Source organism: Nicotiana attenuata, chromosome 2 (genome assembly GCF_001879085.1).
Source record: "Nicotiana attenuata strain UT chromosome 2, NIATTr2, whole genome shotgun sequence".
Taxonomy (NCBI): domain Eukaryota; kingdom Viridiplantae; phylum Streptophyta; class Magnoliopsida; order Solanales; family Solanaceae; genus Nicotiana; species Nicotiana attenuata.
Genome location: NC_031990.1, coordinates 33,458,927 through 33,471,714, shown reverse-complemented (window position 1 = coordinate 33,471,714; position 12,788 = coordinate 33,458,927). Strand labels below are relative to the sequence as shown.

Sequence of the window (12,788 nt, the reverse complement as noted above, 5' to 3'; positions counted from 1 at the left end):
CCTCCCCCCCCTCCCCCCCCCCCCCCTCCTCTCTCTCTCTCTCTCTTATTTCCCTAGGGTCAGACATTTTCCTCTGGGATTTCTGGGTCCTCACACAATTTGTTGGCTACTATATTCACTGGAGTTAAGATTAGTCACTAAGTATTCCCATGTTGTCAATACAATCTTTTAACACATTAAAATATTATTCACAAGTCCTACACACCACTCCGAGGGACTTAAAGCTTAGTTTCAGGAAGAAGTTTTGTTATCAAACAATATAATCAAGAAACCGTCATCCACTGTTTGTAAGTTAACAGTGGAACAAGATTTTGCAAATTACAAAGGAGTCTCTGTTTCTAGTTTCTTTTTGGTGTACTCATGAGGTCCCTACTTGTATAGAGGATTGGATCTCCTTTGTTGAGAACCATATTATCGTGTAGGTTCTCTTCTTTTGGTATAAGTATTGTATATGAGATTTCCCCAAATTGTTAATAAAATTATTTACCTTATCAAAAATAAAAAAGTTAACATGGCTTTGATGGATATGCATACGTGCAGCTTGACCACAGCAGTACTACCATCTAATTGTGGAGTTAGCAATTTACACCAGATAAGAAAGAGGACCTGTATTTGTTTATTAAATATAAATTTGGCAAATAATTCTTTTGCAATATCATTTATATAACAAGAAGATCTTACCACACACTATTACCATAATCTACTTCAAACATGTTGGATAGCAAGACTAGATCCCTACTGGAATATATAATAAATGGTCCATGATCTATTCATGGATTCAATACAATATACATCAGACTCTGGCTTAACTTATTGTTTAGTCAGTAATCCAAGATATCACCTGTAGATAAGCTACCAAACTGCCGAAAACAGTATATTGAATATCTCCTAGGCATTTACTGGAATAGCTTAAGATATTTCATTTTCATACAAAAACTTCAGCTTCTTTACATTGATTTTGTTCAATTAAAACGCACGAAAAGAAATGATGAGATAATAGTTAGCTCAGTGAAAGTGATAGAGGAAATATGCTATTGATCAAGAAAACTAACATTTGAAATATGATATCAAGCCAAAACGGAGAAGAAGAGGCCAGAAGGGGTCAAAATATAAACCCATATTCCAGATGCCCAATGAAGAATAGCAATTATATAAATAATTGGCTTACAGAGATTTACATTAGAGGCACTCTATGATATTAAGAGAAGGGAATAGAGATGAGGATTGCTATCATATCACCGACATCAACACACCTTAATATTAAGATAATCAGAGATGGCATCCAAAATGAATTCGATCTCATTCTCATGAGGTTCTGGCAGCATTGTTATGCTGGTGTTTGAATCAGTAGTACCAGCTACTGTTCTACCCAACCATGGAAGCATAAAGACCACTCGACCATCCTTAGTTTTAGGGACAATTAAGCCCATTCCTTCTGGAGAATAGTAATCAGGAAGTACAACATGAACACCACTACTGGGACAGATCATGGGTTTTGCATCTTTATCAGCCAACTTCCGGACAGCATCACAAAAGGGCCCAGCAGCATTAACAACAACTTTTGCATATGCATCAAACTCCTTACCTGTAAACTTTAACCTAGAGTGAGACCTTAGACACAGATGAGTAACACACGAACAGAAGGAGCAAACCATAAGAGGTCAAATTAATAAATTGTACTAAAAGCATTTCCAATCGTCTAAAAATTGAACAGTCACACACGTGGACATATATAATTGGGTTGGCAGTGTTCTAAGGACAAGTGATACACCTAAGATATCTTTTCTATTCACCCCTCCCCTTTTTGTCGTCTAGACCAACTTTCTGCTATGTTGAACCAAAACCTAGTCTAGGTCCAAGGAAATGGGAAGCTGAAGTGTCAGCACCAAACTTGTTCGCACGTTTATGCATACAGAAAATGTAGTATTCTTTTTTATCAAGTTGTGCAAGTAAAGCCACTATAATTTTTTTTCTTTTTCAAATCAGGAAATTAAAACTCTAGTTTATTTAACAACCTTAATGAGTCATGCAGGATTACAAGGTAACTGTAACCAGTGAACTGAGTCGGAAAACAAATTCTAAATAAAATTCATGAAGTACCTGACAAGTTGTTCCGAATACGTGCACCAATTATTCTACCATCACCCTCATCTTTGAGAAGGGACACAACCTCTGCATGGTTAAGCACTGCTGCGCCAGCCAAAGCAGCAGAGCATGCTATTGCAACATTGAGGCGCGAGTCGTTCATTTGTCCATCATAATATACCACAGTTCCCTTCAGAGTTTTATCTTTACCATTTCGTGCGAGGGTTGGAAACAATTCAACAGACTCTTGTGCAGAATAATACCTAGACAAATGCAGTAGGTGTCGCCCTGCGACCAGATCATACATTTTCAGGCCGGCCCAGTAGTAGATCGCTTCAAACCAATCAAAACAAGGAGTCATGCATGGTAGAGCATGACAAAGGTGCGGAGCATTGTCAATGACCTGTTTACGCTCCTCTAGGGCATGGAAAACTAGCTTTAACTGCCCGTAATCTAAGTTGAAAACTGCTTTCTCCAAATAGCGAACTCCTGAAACATGGGTCTTAGGATAAGCAGTTTGCACATCTTCGATAAAAGAAGGTAACCATGACAAATGAAGGACAGATTCATGGAAATATCTAACTACTAATTCAGAGATGCCTCAATGATGAAATCAAAAGGGACCCTCTAAATTCCTCAGTCATGTTATTCAGATTATCTGCAGGGTCAAGTGAAATCCATTCTCAAACTGCCAAGCATTTAAGGCAGTACAAAGAATAACGAGTTAACCTGTAAGGCAGTCGCTAGCTATACCATCAAAGCTTAGAGTGGTCTTGTAGAAGAGAAAACAAGATAATTTGATATGAGAATCTTAACTCACTGGCCTTTTCTTCGATTTTTTTGCCTTTCCCCAATTCCCTGGTCAAGATGCACCTATTATTTTGGAAGTGATAGAAGTTTTAAAGGGCTAATGGCAAACGAAAAGTTGTGAGGGAGACAAAGCACCTATTGCAAATGGTTTTAGAGACAATGTCCCCAGGCTGAGATAAATGTTTGAAGCATTTTATACCGAGCAGTGTCATTTGAAAAGAGTCTTAACTCTTCCTTCATCGTGCCTATCCCAAAGAAAAGCCAGAGGCTAAGGATACATTGGAGTTTTGGCCGATTAGTTTGTTCTGGAGTATATGCAAAGTAACAGCGAATGTATTAGCAGTGAGACTTAAAGATGATGGATAATCTCATATCCACATTTTACCCATCACAGGAAAAAATATCATATCCACATTTCAGAATGCCTTTGAAAAAAGAAGAAATTTTTTTGACGGAATACTGAAAGGAAATAAACAAGTGGATTTAAGATTAGCGGGGAGTAGGGATAGTCATGCAACTTGGATATCCACGAAGCTAACAGATCATATAATCTAAAAGTTCCTATTCTAGATGTTTGGGAGAATGGTTGAAATAGTTTCATAGATGATTGTGGTTGATCCAGTTACATACTCTGAACATATTTTTGACACCGCCTCGGTAAAATATTGACTAATAAAAATGGCTAATGACTTTGATTTCGGTAGTTCATATTCAAGGAGCTGAAAACATCAAGATTAATTCCCTAGGGAAAAGATGGGAGGCACAATCACTTAGATAAAATATTAAGAAATCACGCAACCAAGTAACTACTGAGCATACTAAATTGATGAATTTAGTAATTCTTCTCCTATTGAAACTCTTGAGATTCTTAATTAATAAGAGAAGCTTCCTAATCCTTTCTCATGTACCCTGTCTGATGAGAGATACATGTGTATCCAAGCTTCAAAGTCAACACTACAAAGAAATTTAAGCTGGATATTTTTATAGATATTACTGTATAATTATCTCACAAAGTCTTTCTCTTCAATCCAAATTTGCGTTACGTTGCCAACTCAGACGCACAACAATAGATGCCTCAAGTAACAATGTTCCTAGCATCAATAGACCCCTCCTCCTCAAGGATAGCTCCCAGAATTTTTAGAAACATAGACAAAAATACTCTCCAAGAAAGTTTTCGTAAACCACACTAAATCAACTTTTGAGATTTCACTTTAAACATAGTTATTACTTATTAGCGCACCCAAACAAGAATATATAGTGTAGCACGCAACAAAAATATGGTGTCCCAAAACTAATGTTGCTTGCCTATTATAAAGATACTACACAAGTTCCAAATTTAAAAGTTCCATCTTCTATATTAGGTTGTCCTGAAATTGTGTCCACTTTCATAAAAGGGAAAATGATGATCCACACTCTTCAATTCTTTTTAATATCCTATTATTATCAAAAAGAGAATTTGTACCCTTTTTAAAATTTAATTTTATAAAGAAAGCTAGCTTTTATTCCAATTTTAATCTATGGACACCACTATTTTTTTCACAAGTGTTACCTCATACCTAAGCTTGAAACTTTTATTTATGAGTTTAAGATCTATGCACTAAAGGTGTAAGACTTTTTTTATACAATAAGGTCGCTTAAAAGATAAATACAGGTAACTCGATTTAATAGCATTGATTGTTAACCTAGAAAAATAGTAAGTAACCTGCTATAACATGTGTAAAAAGATCATTACACTGTCGGTTAGTACTCATCCCTAAGCTCGAATCACTTTTATTTATTTATTTATAACTAACTAAAAACTGACGACGCGTTAGCCAATATTCCAATAGCTAGGTATTGTGGACATCATATAGGAAATAAAAGCTCGTATCTCAATCACAATTCAGTTCCCATCAACTATATGAATCCTCTATATCCATAAGCGGATTCCTCGTCATTTGAATATTTTAAGCTGACTGTTATCACACCATTTACTTTAACACGTAGCTGAATTAACTTAAGCCTGGTGTACCATATCGGTAAGTTTTTACCTGCACCTAGCGTTTACACCAAATAAATCAATTTAACCTTAGCAATTAAAATAAAAGTGAGAATATACATCACTTAAGCACGATGACATTAAGAAAGACACGTGTTACGAATTCATTGGTTTAACATAAACACTGGATGCCTACACATCAAAATTGATGAAATTTTTTAAAGGCTAACCTCCATGAATTAACTTAGTGGACCTTGAAGAAGTGCCAGAAGAAAAATCATCTCGTTCGACAAGGCCAACACGGAGCCCACGCGTTGCAGCATCAAGTGCGACACCGCAGCCGGTGGCACCGCCGCCAACAACAAGTATGTCGAGAGGATTAGACAAGCTGGAGCCGATCAGAGCCGCTTCCTGAGTGGCTCGAGACGGAACGACGGCGAAAGGATCAGCAATTTTCCGGCGGAAGGTGTCAAGCGGGGAGGACCTGTCGCCGGGGTCGTTTGATGAGAATGAAGGATTCCGTACAATTGTGTATGCTCCGCCGGCTACGACGGCGATAGCGCCGAGACGACGGAGGCGAATGGAGGTGGCCATACGGTGGTGTAGAGGTGACGAGTATGGAGTGACCCGAAGATGGAGCTGAGATTTTGAAGATTGAATTGTTTTGCATTTTTTCCATTTAAAAGGTTGCATTGGGAATCTAAAAATGGAATGTGTACCCTCTCAAATGACCAGAATACCCTTTTAGTAAAGTTTTTATTTTGCTTTTTCTTTTCTTAGTAGGCGTTTGGACATAAGAATTGTAAATTCCAGAAAAAGTTAAGAAAAATTTCAAATGAAAATGGTATTTGAAAATTAGATTTGTATCTGGACATAAATATAATTTTGGGTTATTTTAAATTTTTATGAGTGATATGAGTGGAAATTTTGAAAAACAGCTTTTTGGAGTTTTTCAAATTTTAAAAAATTCCAAAATTCATCTTCAAATGAAAATTGAAAATTTTATGGCCAAACACTGATTTCTAAAAAAAAAAATTTAATTTCTTATGTTTAAGGGGAAAGAAATAATGAGAATCGAACTCACATCTATGAGTTTTAAAGCTTTGATGTTTTTATGTATGCAGCGATAATTATAGCAAACTTAAGAATAATAAATAGCCCACCTAGAAGGATAAGTCAAAAGAATTAATGAAATTTCATATTTTTATATACTTTTAAGTAATAGAATTCTCTTAAGAGAAACTAAATGCTAATAGGACAATATATTGAATAATATTTTCATATTTTGCATGTACTTATGACGTCACTCCGTTTAATAAAATAATGTACTTCTAACTCCTATTCTAGGTTTATATATATTGGTCAATACAAATCTTATTTGTCGTGCATATTGAACTTCTTAACATGTGAAAAATCAACTGTAAATTTAATTTGCAATTTCTCTCATGAAAAATCAGTTGTAAATATTCTTTGCAGTTTAACTTTGAAGTTTGAGTTGAACACTTAGGGGCCTGTTTGGCCATATTTGTTTTTTCGGAATCCGTGTTTAGCCATGAAAATCTTAAATTTTACTTGAAATTGAATTTTGAATTTTTTTTATAATTTGAAAAACTCCAAAAGCTATTTTTCAAAATTTTCACTTCAAATCACTCATAAAAATTCAAAAACAGCTCCAAGTTGTATTCATGTCCAAATACACCTCTAATTTTCAAATATCATTTTCACTAAAAATTTACTTTTTTCTAGAATTTACAATTCTTATGTCCAAACGCCCACTTAAAGTTGATTGTCTCTTAATATCTAAATCATTTTAATTATCTTCTTTCAAAATCTAGCTTTTATTGCTATGTTAAAGTTTTTTATAAAAGAAGTAGCAAAAATTCACAACGATGGACCAATTTTGTCATTATGTAGTGGAATAAGGACATAAAAGTAATTAAGTTAGTGGGTCAACACTTTCCACGGCTGCCGCGCAGAAGAAGCATGGGCTCGTGACACGCCCACCCACCTTTTATTAGCGCTAACAAACATATTGCTAACTGTTCCCCAAATTCTTCTACTTTTGAATTTTCAACCTCGTAGTTTGAATTAATGCCTTTCCGCCCCCAACTCAAGTTTCTTGTGATCCTATTCAATTCATTGATTCAACAAAATTACTTGTTTCAATTTGCTTCAAATTACTTCTTCCATTTTTGCTTTTATGGTGGATGGATTTCCTTTCAAGTAGATGTAAGTAGTAACCATGACTGTAATTCTTTATGCTGATTTTGCGATGATTTTTCTTAAAATCGTGGTGTCCGAGTTAGTTTGTGCGCATCACGACTAATTCCACGGGATGCCTCCGCTGGGATTTGAACTTGAGACTTCATGATTCTTTATGCTGATTTTTGATGTTTTTTATAAATGTGGTGTCCGAGTCCGCTTGTGCGCACCTCGACTAATTCCACGGGAAGTCTATCACCTAGTATTTTTGTCTCTGCTAGAATTTGAACCTAAGACCTCATAGTTTTTTATGCTGATTTTCGATGATTTTCTTTTGATAACCATGGTGTCTGAATCAGCTTGTGCGCACCTCGACTAATTCCACGAGATGCCTATCACCTAGTATTTTTGCCTCCGCTAGAATTTGAATATGAAATCTGATGGTTCTCAACCCACTTTATTGACCACTAAACCACACCCTTGGGTGCACAATTATGGGGATGATGAACAAAGATTATCAAAAAGATTAACCCAACTGAGTTGGTTTAGAGAAGATCAAGGGTTGAATTTCAACCAAAAGTCAATTTGACAATATTTATACAGTACAAAATTGAGTTTTGACTTCAGTGCTGTGTAGCAAATGAAACAAAAATAATCTTGTTACTTTTAAGTTATAGTGATAAAGTTCAGTGATTATACTGTTATAATGCACAAGATTCAGTTATATTAACAGGACAAAAAAGTTTTGTAACTTCATTGTTATAATATATTAAAATACATAATAATATAAAAATTCTTTACACTGCCGGTCTAATGATTTTTTTTTACACTACCAGTGCATTTTGACATGTAATAACAAGTTATTAACTGCATTTTATGTTAACAGATTAATATGCTATATACAACTTACATGTTGTTGTAAGTAATCTTAACTAAAAAATTGTTCCACCAGTGCACAGAAGTTAAACTAAAAAAAATACAAGGATTGGAGCCGGTTACCGAGTGTCAAAGCTTCTTTTCTAAGGGCAGCCCATTGCACTAAGTTCTCGCTATGCGCGGGGTCCGGAGAAGGGCTAGACCACAAGGGTCTATGGTACGCAGCCTTACCCTGCATTTCTGCAAGAGGCCGTTTTCACGGCTTGAACCCGTGACCGCCTGGTCACATGGCAGCAAGTTTACCAGTTACGCCAAGGCTCCATTCTCAAAGCTTCTTTTCTGATTCCAATAATCCTTGGCAACCTTAAATGAGAGAAGTGTGTAACACTTGTAATGGATTGAACACTAACAACAGCATACTTTCTCTTCATTTGTCATATTCAAAAGTGGAAATCACAGTGCTTACTTAATCAAACACTATAAAGAAAGTATAAACAACAAGATTTTACATCTATAAACACCAATTTAAAAAACAACTCATTGCCCCTGGATCAAGCTGTCAAAAAGAAGATGAAAACATACATATAGAGGTACAGTTCTATATCTTTGTACATACGTAGACGTGGTCGTGTAATTACTGGATCGTGTGACTTCAGTTCTCAGGTTGAATTTAGTTTTTCACTGCTCAATCTAGGTGTCATGAATCAACTGCATCAACTCGTTGGAGAAGTTCCAAAACACTTCCGGCTTTTCTTTTGGCTCTATCAGTGCCATTCTCGGACAGTTCCTTCAGTACCTCTTCTACTCCAAGATCCCTAGCTACCTTTAAGTTCTGTACATCACCTGTACATAGAGACCACAAAACAGCTGCAGCATTTTCTCGGTTCCGAGGAGAACCTGTCCTAATTACCTCAACTAAGATGGGGATTGGCTCAGCTTGACCAATAGCGGCCTTACCCTCCTGATGACTTGCAAGTATTGCCAATATTGCCAGTGCTTCATCCATCATTCCACCCCCAGGATCCTTGAGCAATCTCATTAGCGGTGGCACAATCCCTGCCCGTACTGCCCTCACCTTGTTTCCTTGATAGATTGAGAGGTTGAATATAGCAGTGGCTGCATCCTTCTTTCCCCTTGGAGTTCCCTGACAAAGCAAATCAATAAGCGCTGGGATAGCACCGGCGGCTCCTATTGCCACTTTGTTTTCGTCAACCACTGATAAACTGAAAAGGGTAGCGGCTGCATTTTCCCTAGCTTCCATGCTTCCATTTCTTAGTACATCTACTATATCAGGTATAGCACCAGCATTTACAATAGTTCCCTTGTTAGATTCATTTATGGATAGGTTAAGGAGTGCCGTGACAGCGTGCTCCTGAGTACGAGAATCTGACGATGAAAGCAGTTCAACAAGCAGAGGAATTGCTCCAGCTTCAGCAATGCAGACTCTGTTATCAGCATTTCTTTTGGCCAGCAAACGGAGCTCACCAGCAGCTGCTCTTTGCTGTTCCGGATTACCATTGGCAAGTTTTTGTAACAACGCATCAATAGCAGCACGATCACAGTCCGAACCACCAGCTCCAGACCTTTTGTTCCTACAATTTCCTTGGTTTTTAGGCAGCTCAACACCATTGTTCTCACACCACAAGGCAATCAGGCTCTTCAAAACATAGTTTGGAGTCAATGCGGTGTGCAACAATGTCTGCTGAGTCTTAGGACATGTCTTGTGTCCTGCATCCAGCCATTTCTGGATGCAAGACCTTTCATAGGTCTGCACGTGAAAGAAAAGCAGACAGCAGTTAATCTAAGCAAGTAATAAGAGGAGCAATTAATTTAGTCCTATAATTCGTCAAGGTAAAATGAACCATTAAGAAAATAAAGGCACTAAACCTGTCCGGTAGATACAATAACAGGATCTTTCATCAACTCAAGTGATATTGGACAACGAAAATCATCTGGAATGACCGGAGATCTGTGCTTAATCATACTCTTGTCACCCTCAAGGACATCCATCTCAGGATTCCCCGTCATTGCGCAGTCCTTTAGCTTTCTAAGGAGGAATGCAATCGTTTCAAAGCACTCTTCGGGAACTCCACCACTAGAAATGACCATGTCATGGATGGCAAGTGACTCCTTCTTTAGATCATTTACGGTCCTGAGATGCAGCTTCTCTGACAGCCGTTTAAAAATCATGGAGTCGGGATCTTGTTCCCTTTCTGCCATAGCTAAATCAATTACCAACTGCACATCTGGTGATTCCATCTTTCCTTTTGCTCTTTTAAACTGAGCATGCACAAGTTCAATCTGGAAGAAGCCAAAAATTGTAAAGATTTTCAGTAAAACAGAATGGACATCGGCCATAACTATTAAAGGATGACCAGATGAAGTACTTGTTCTCGGACTTCCTCAGATATATCAAGCTTATTGTAAGGAATGTGGCTTAGTGCATCTTCGATTTGCTCTGTTACATTTAGAAACCTTAGTGATATGGTGTCCATCTGCAGAGCCTGCAATATACAAAGCACAGGTGACGTTTAGGAAATATGAAGCAAGAGACAATGTCTTTCATGATAATACGTAGCAGAAAGACACAACGAGCTTTGATTATACTGCACAAAAGTCATCCTCGATGCAGAGTGTAAAACTACAGCAGAGAGCAACTACATAAGATTCATTTGACTCCTGAATTATGGAAGTACAGATTGGATACATATCTATACTAAAAACTGCTTGGTGCAACATTCGACATCTCAAGAGAACCACGACTAATTGAATTAAATTAGGTTTACGCAGATGAAACTTTACCAAGGCAGGCATAGATCATTGATTTGAATCTCTGTCAACAAAAATATTTCCTCGTACTCAGGCAAAGGGAAAAAAATAGACCAACTCGTGAGGAGGTGTGTCAAAGACCAAAATAAATAATGGAAGTGTTTCCTACCACTTTAATCTTTTACATTTTCACACAATTCAACAACAACTAACCATTGTCAGCTGAGAAAATTCAAGTATCAGATGTGCTAAATCCTAATAAAATGAATCTTCCCTATGAGAGATCCTAGGAACAGTTTGTTCTATTTAAAGCTCATAGAATGTAGTACTCTACAAAAGCTTCAACTTACAAGGAAAGATCCAAAGTTTCAAGCCACGGCTGTCATGATGAATCTACCAAAAGAAAGATGGAAACACAACTATATGAAGACAAGAAGTAGCCCAAAACAAACTATGTAATTGTTTAGAGGTCCAAAAAAAAACTATATGTGAAGTAATTCTTATATATGATTCAACTTTGTCCTGGTTGACAAATATGTAGGACAGTTACCAACCAAACTAAGCTAAATTTCACCACAGAGAGAACAAGGAAAAAAGTTGAATATCACATTGATCTTTCCAGCAGCCACACTATCAGCAAAACATAGTAATTCAAAACATTGATTGTTCCTATATTTACATGCAAAATTGATTACTTCAAATACTTTCACATTTACCAAACAAAGCAAAATTGGCATAGATCATATAACATTTAAAGATTAAGTTAGAAAACAATACCTGAAAAATCTTACTGCCTTCATTGACAGATTTGAGAAGCTCCAAAGCAGAATTAAGAGCAATTCTCAACAACTCAAGCCCATGAACCACATCATCTCCAACCTCAACAACATCACTATCTTTCAATTCCTCAACTAAAGGGCTCAAAAGCTTCACCCTTCTCACCAAATTACTGTACATCCTCTTAGAAACATTCTTGCACTCCGGCAAACCCGAAACGGTGTCGATTAACTCCGTCAGCTCATTGATTAAGGCATCTTTCTCATGATCCATGTGTGCACCTCCAACAAACCCCTTATAGAAAATGGATTCTTTAATCAAATTGGGAAAACCCCGGTTGGAAAAATTGAGTCTTTAATAAAATTGAGCAAAACCCCAGTTGGAAAAATTGAATCTTTGATCAAATTGGGAGAACCCCAGCTGGAAAAATTGAATCTTTAATCAAATAGAGCAAAACCCCAGTTGGAAAAATTGAATCTTTGATCAAATTGGGAGAACCCCAGCTGGAAAAAAATGAATCTTTAATCAAATTGGGAAAACCCCACTTGGAAAAATGGTCTTTAATCAAATTGGGAAAACTCCAGTTTGAAAAATGGAATCTTTAATCAAATTGGGAGAGACCCAGTTGGAAAAAGAGCCATAATATGGCAAATCTTTTCTGAGTTGGTGGTTGGTTGTTGAGTTGACTGGGAAAATTACTACTGATCTTCACCAATTTTTTTAGGGAAAATTTTGAGAGAAGCCATGAGGTTTTGGGTTCTTGAGATAATTTTAAGAAGAGCCAGCTCAAAGAATTGATTGAATTTCAAGAATCAAGAGAGAAATTCAAAGCTCTGTGTGAACATACAAAGGAAACTGAGCAGGTGAAGCAAAAGATGAAATGAACTATTGATTGGTGGAGTTTCCATTTAATCATTTTAAAGGAGTTATTATTAATACTATATTTATTTGGGTAGATTTGACAGATATAATCTTGATTTTGAAACTAATAATGAGAGTAATAGTACAACTAAGGGGTTTGTAATGAAAATTAGTGCTCCCTTGGTCCATAATAAATGACCTTTTTATTTGGTCCAAAATAAGTATTTTTTTACATTATCATACGACATTAACTTTATTTTTCAAAAACTTGCCCTTGTTTACATATTCCTAGGTGTCAAATTAACAATATACAAATTTTAATTAATGATAATTTAGTCAAAATACCTTTTTTCTCTATGACTTAGTATTTTCTTAAAGAATATACCAAAGGTCAAAAAGTCACTTATTATGGACCGAAGAAAATAAAATA

The 12,788-nt window shown here is 36.5% G+C and overlaps 2 protein-coding genes across 3 annotated transcripts in view; both read right to left on the bottom strand.

Annotated features, from left to right (window-relative positions):
- The window catches only part of LOC109206835 (glycerol-3-phosphate dehydrogenase SDP6, mitochondrial), an 8,989-nt gene extending 3,440 nt beyond the window's left edge, over nt 1-5,549 (bottom strand). The window contains exons 1-3 of one of the 2 annotated variants that reach the window (XM_019369707.1): nt 5,104-5,549; nt 2,101-2,574; nt 1,254-1,585 (exon numbers count right to left, since the gene is read on the bottom strand). In XM_019369707.1, the coding sequence (XP_019225252.1) occupies nt 1,254-1,585; nt 2,101-2,574; nt 5,104-5,467 (1,170 nt within the window). In that variant the 5' untranslated portion in view covers nt 5,468-5,549. The remainder of the gene's footprint in view (nt 1-1,253; nt 1,586-2,100; nt 2,575-5,103) is intronic. The other variant, XM_019369701.1, reaches the window with a different exon arrangement.
- On the bottom strand, nt 8,350-12,425 carry LOC109206848 (U-box domain-containing protein 14). Its single transcript, XM_019369714.1, has 4 exons — nt 11,498-12,425; nt 10,339-10,455; nt 9,839-10,252; nt 8,350-9,719 (listed from the first exon to the last, which is right to left on the bottom strand). The coding sequence occupies exons 1-4, from the start codon at nt 11,768-11,770 to the stop codon at nt 8,649-8,651; spliced, it is 1,875 nt and encodes a 624-aa protein (XP_019225259.1). The 5' UTR covers nt 11,771-12,425; the 3' UTR covers nt 8,350-8,648.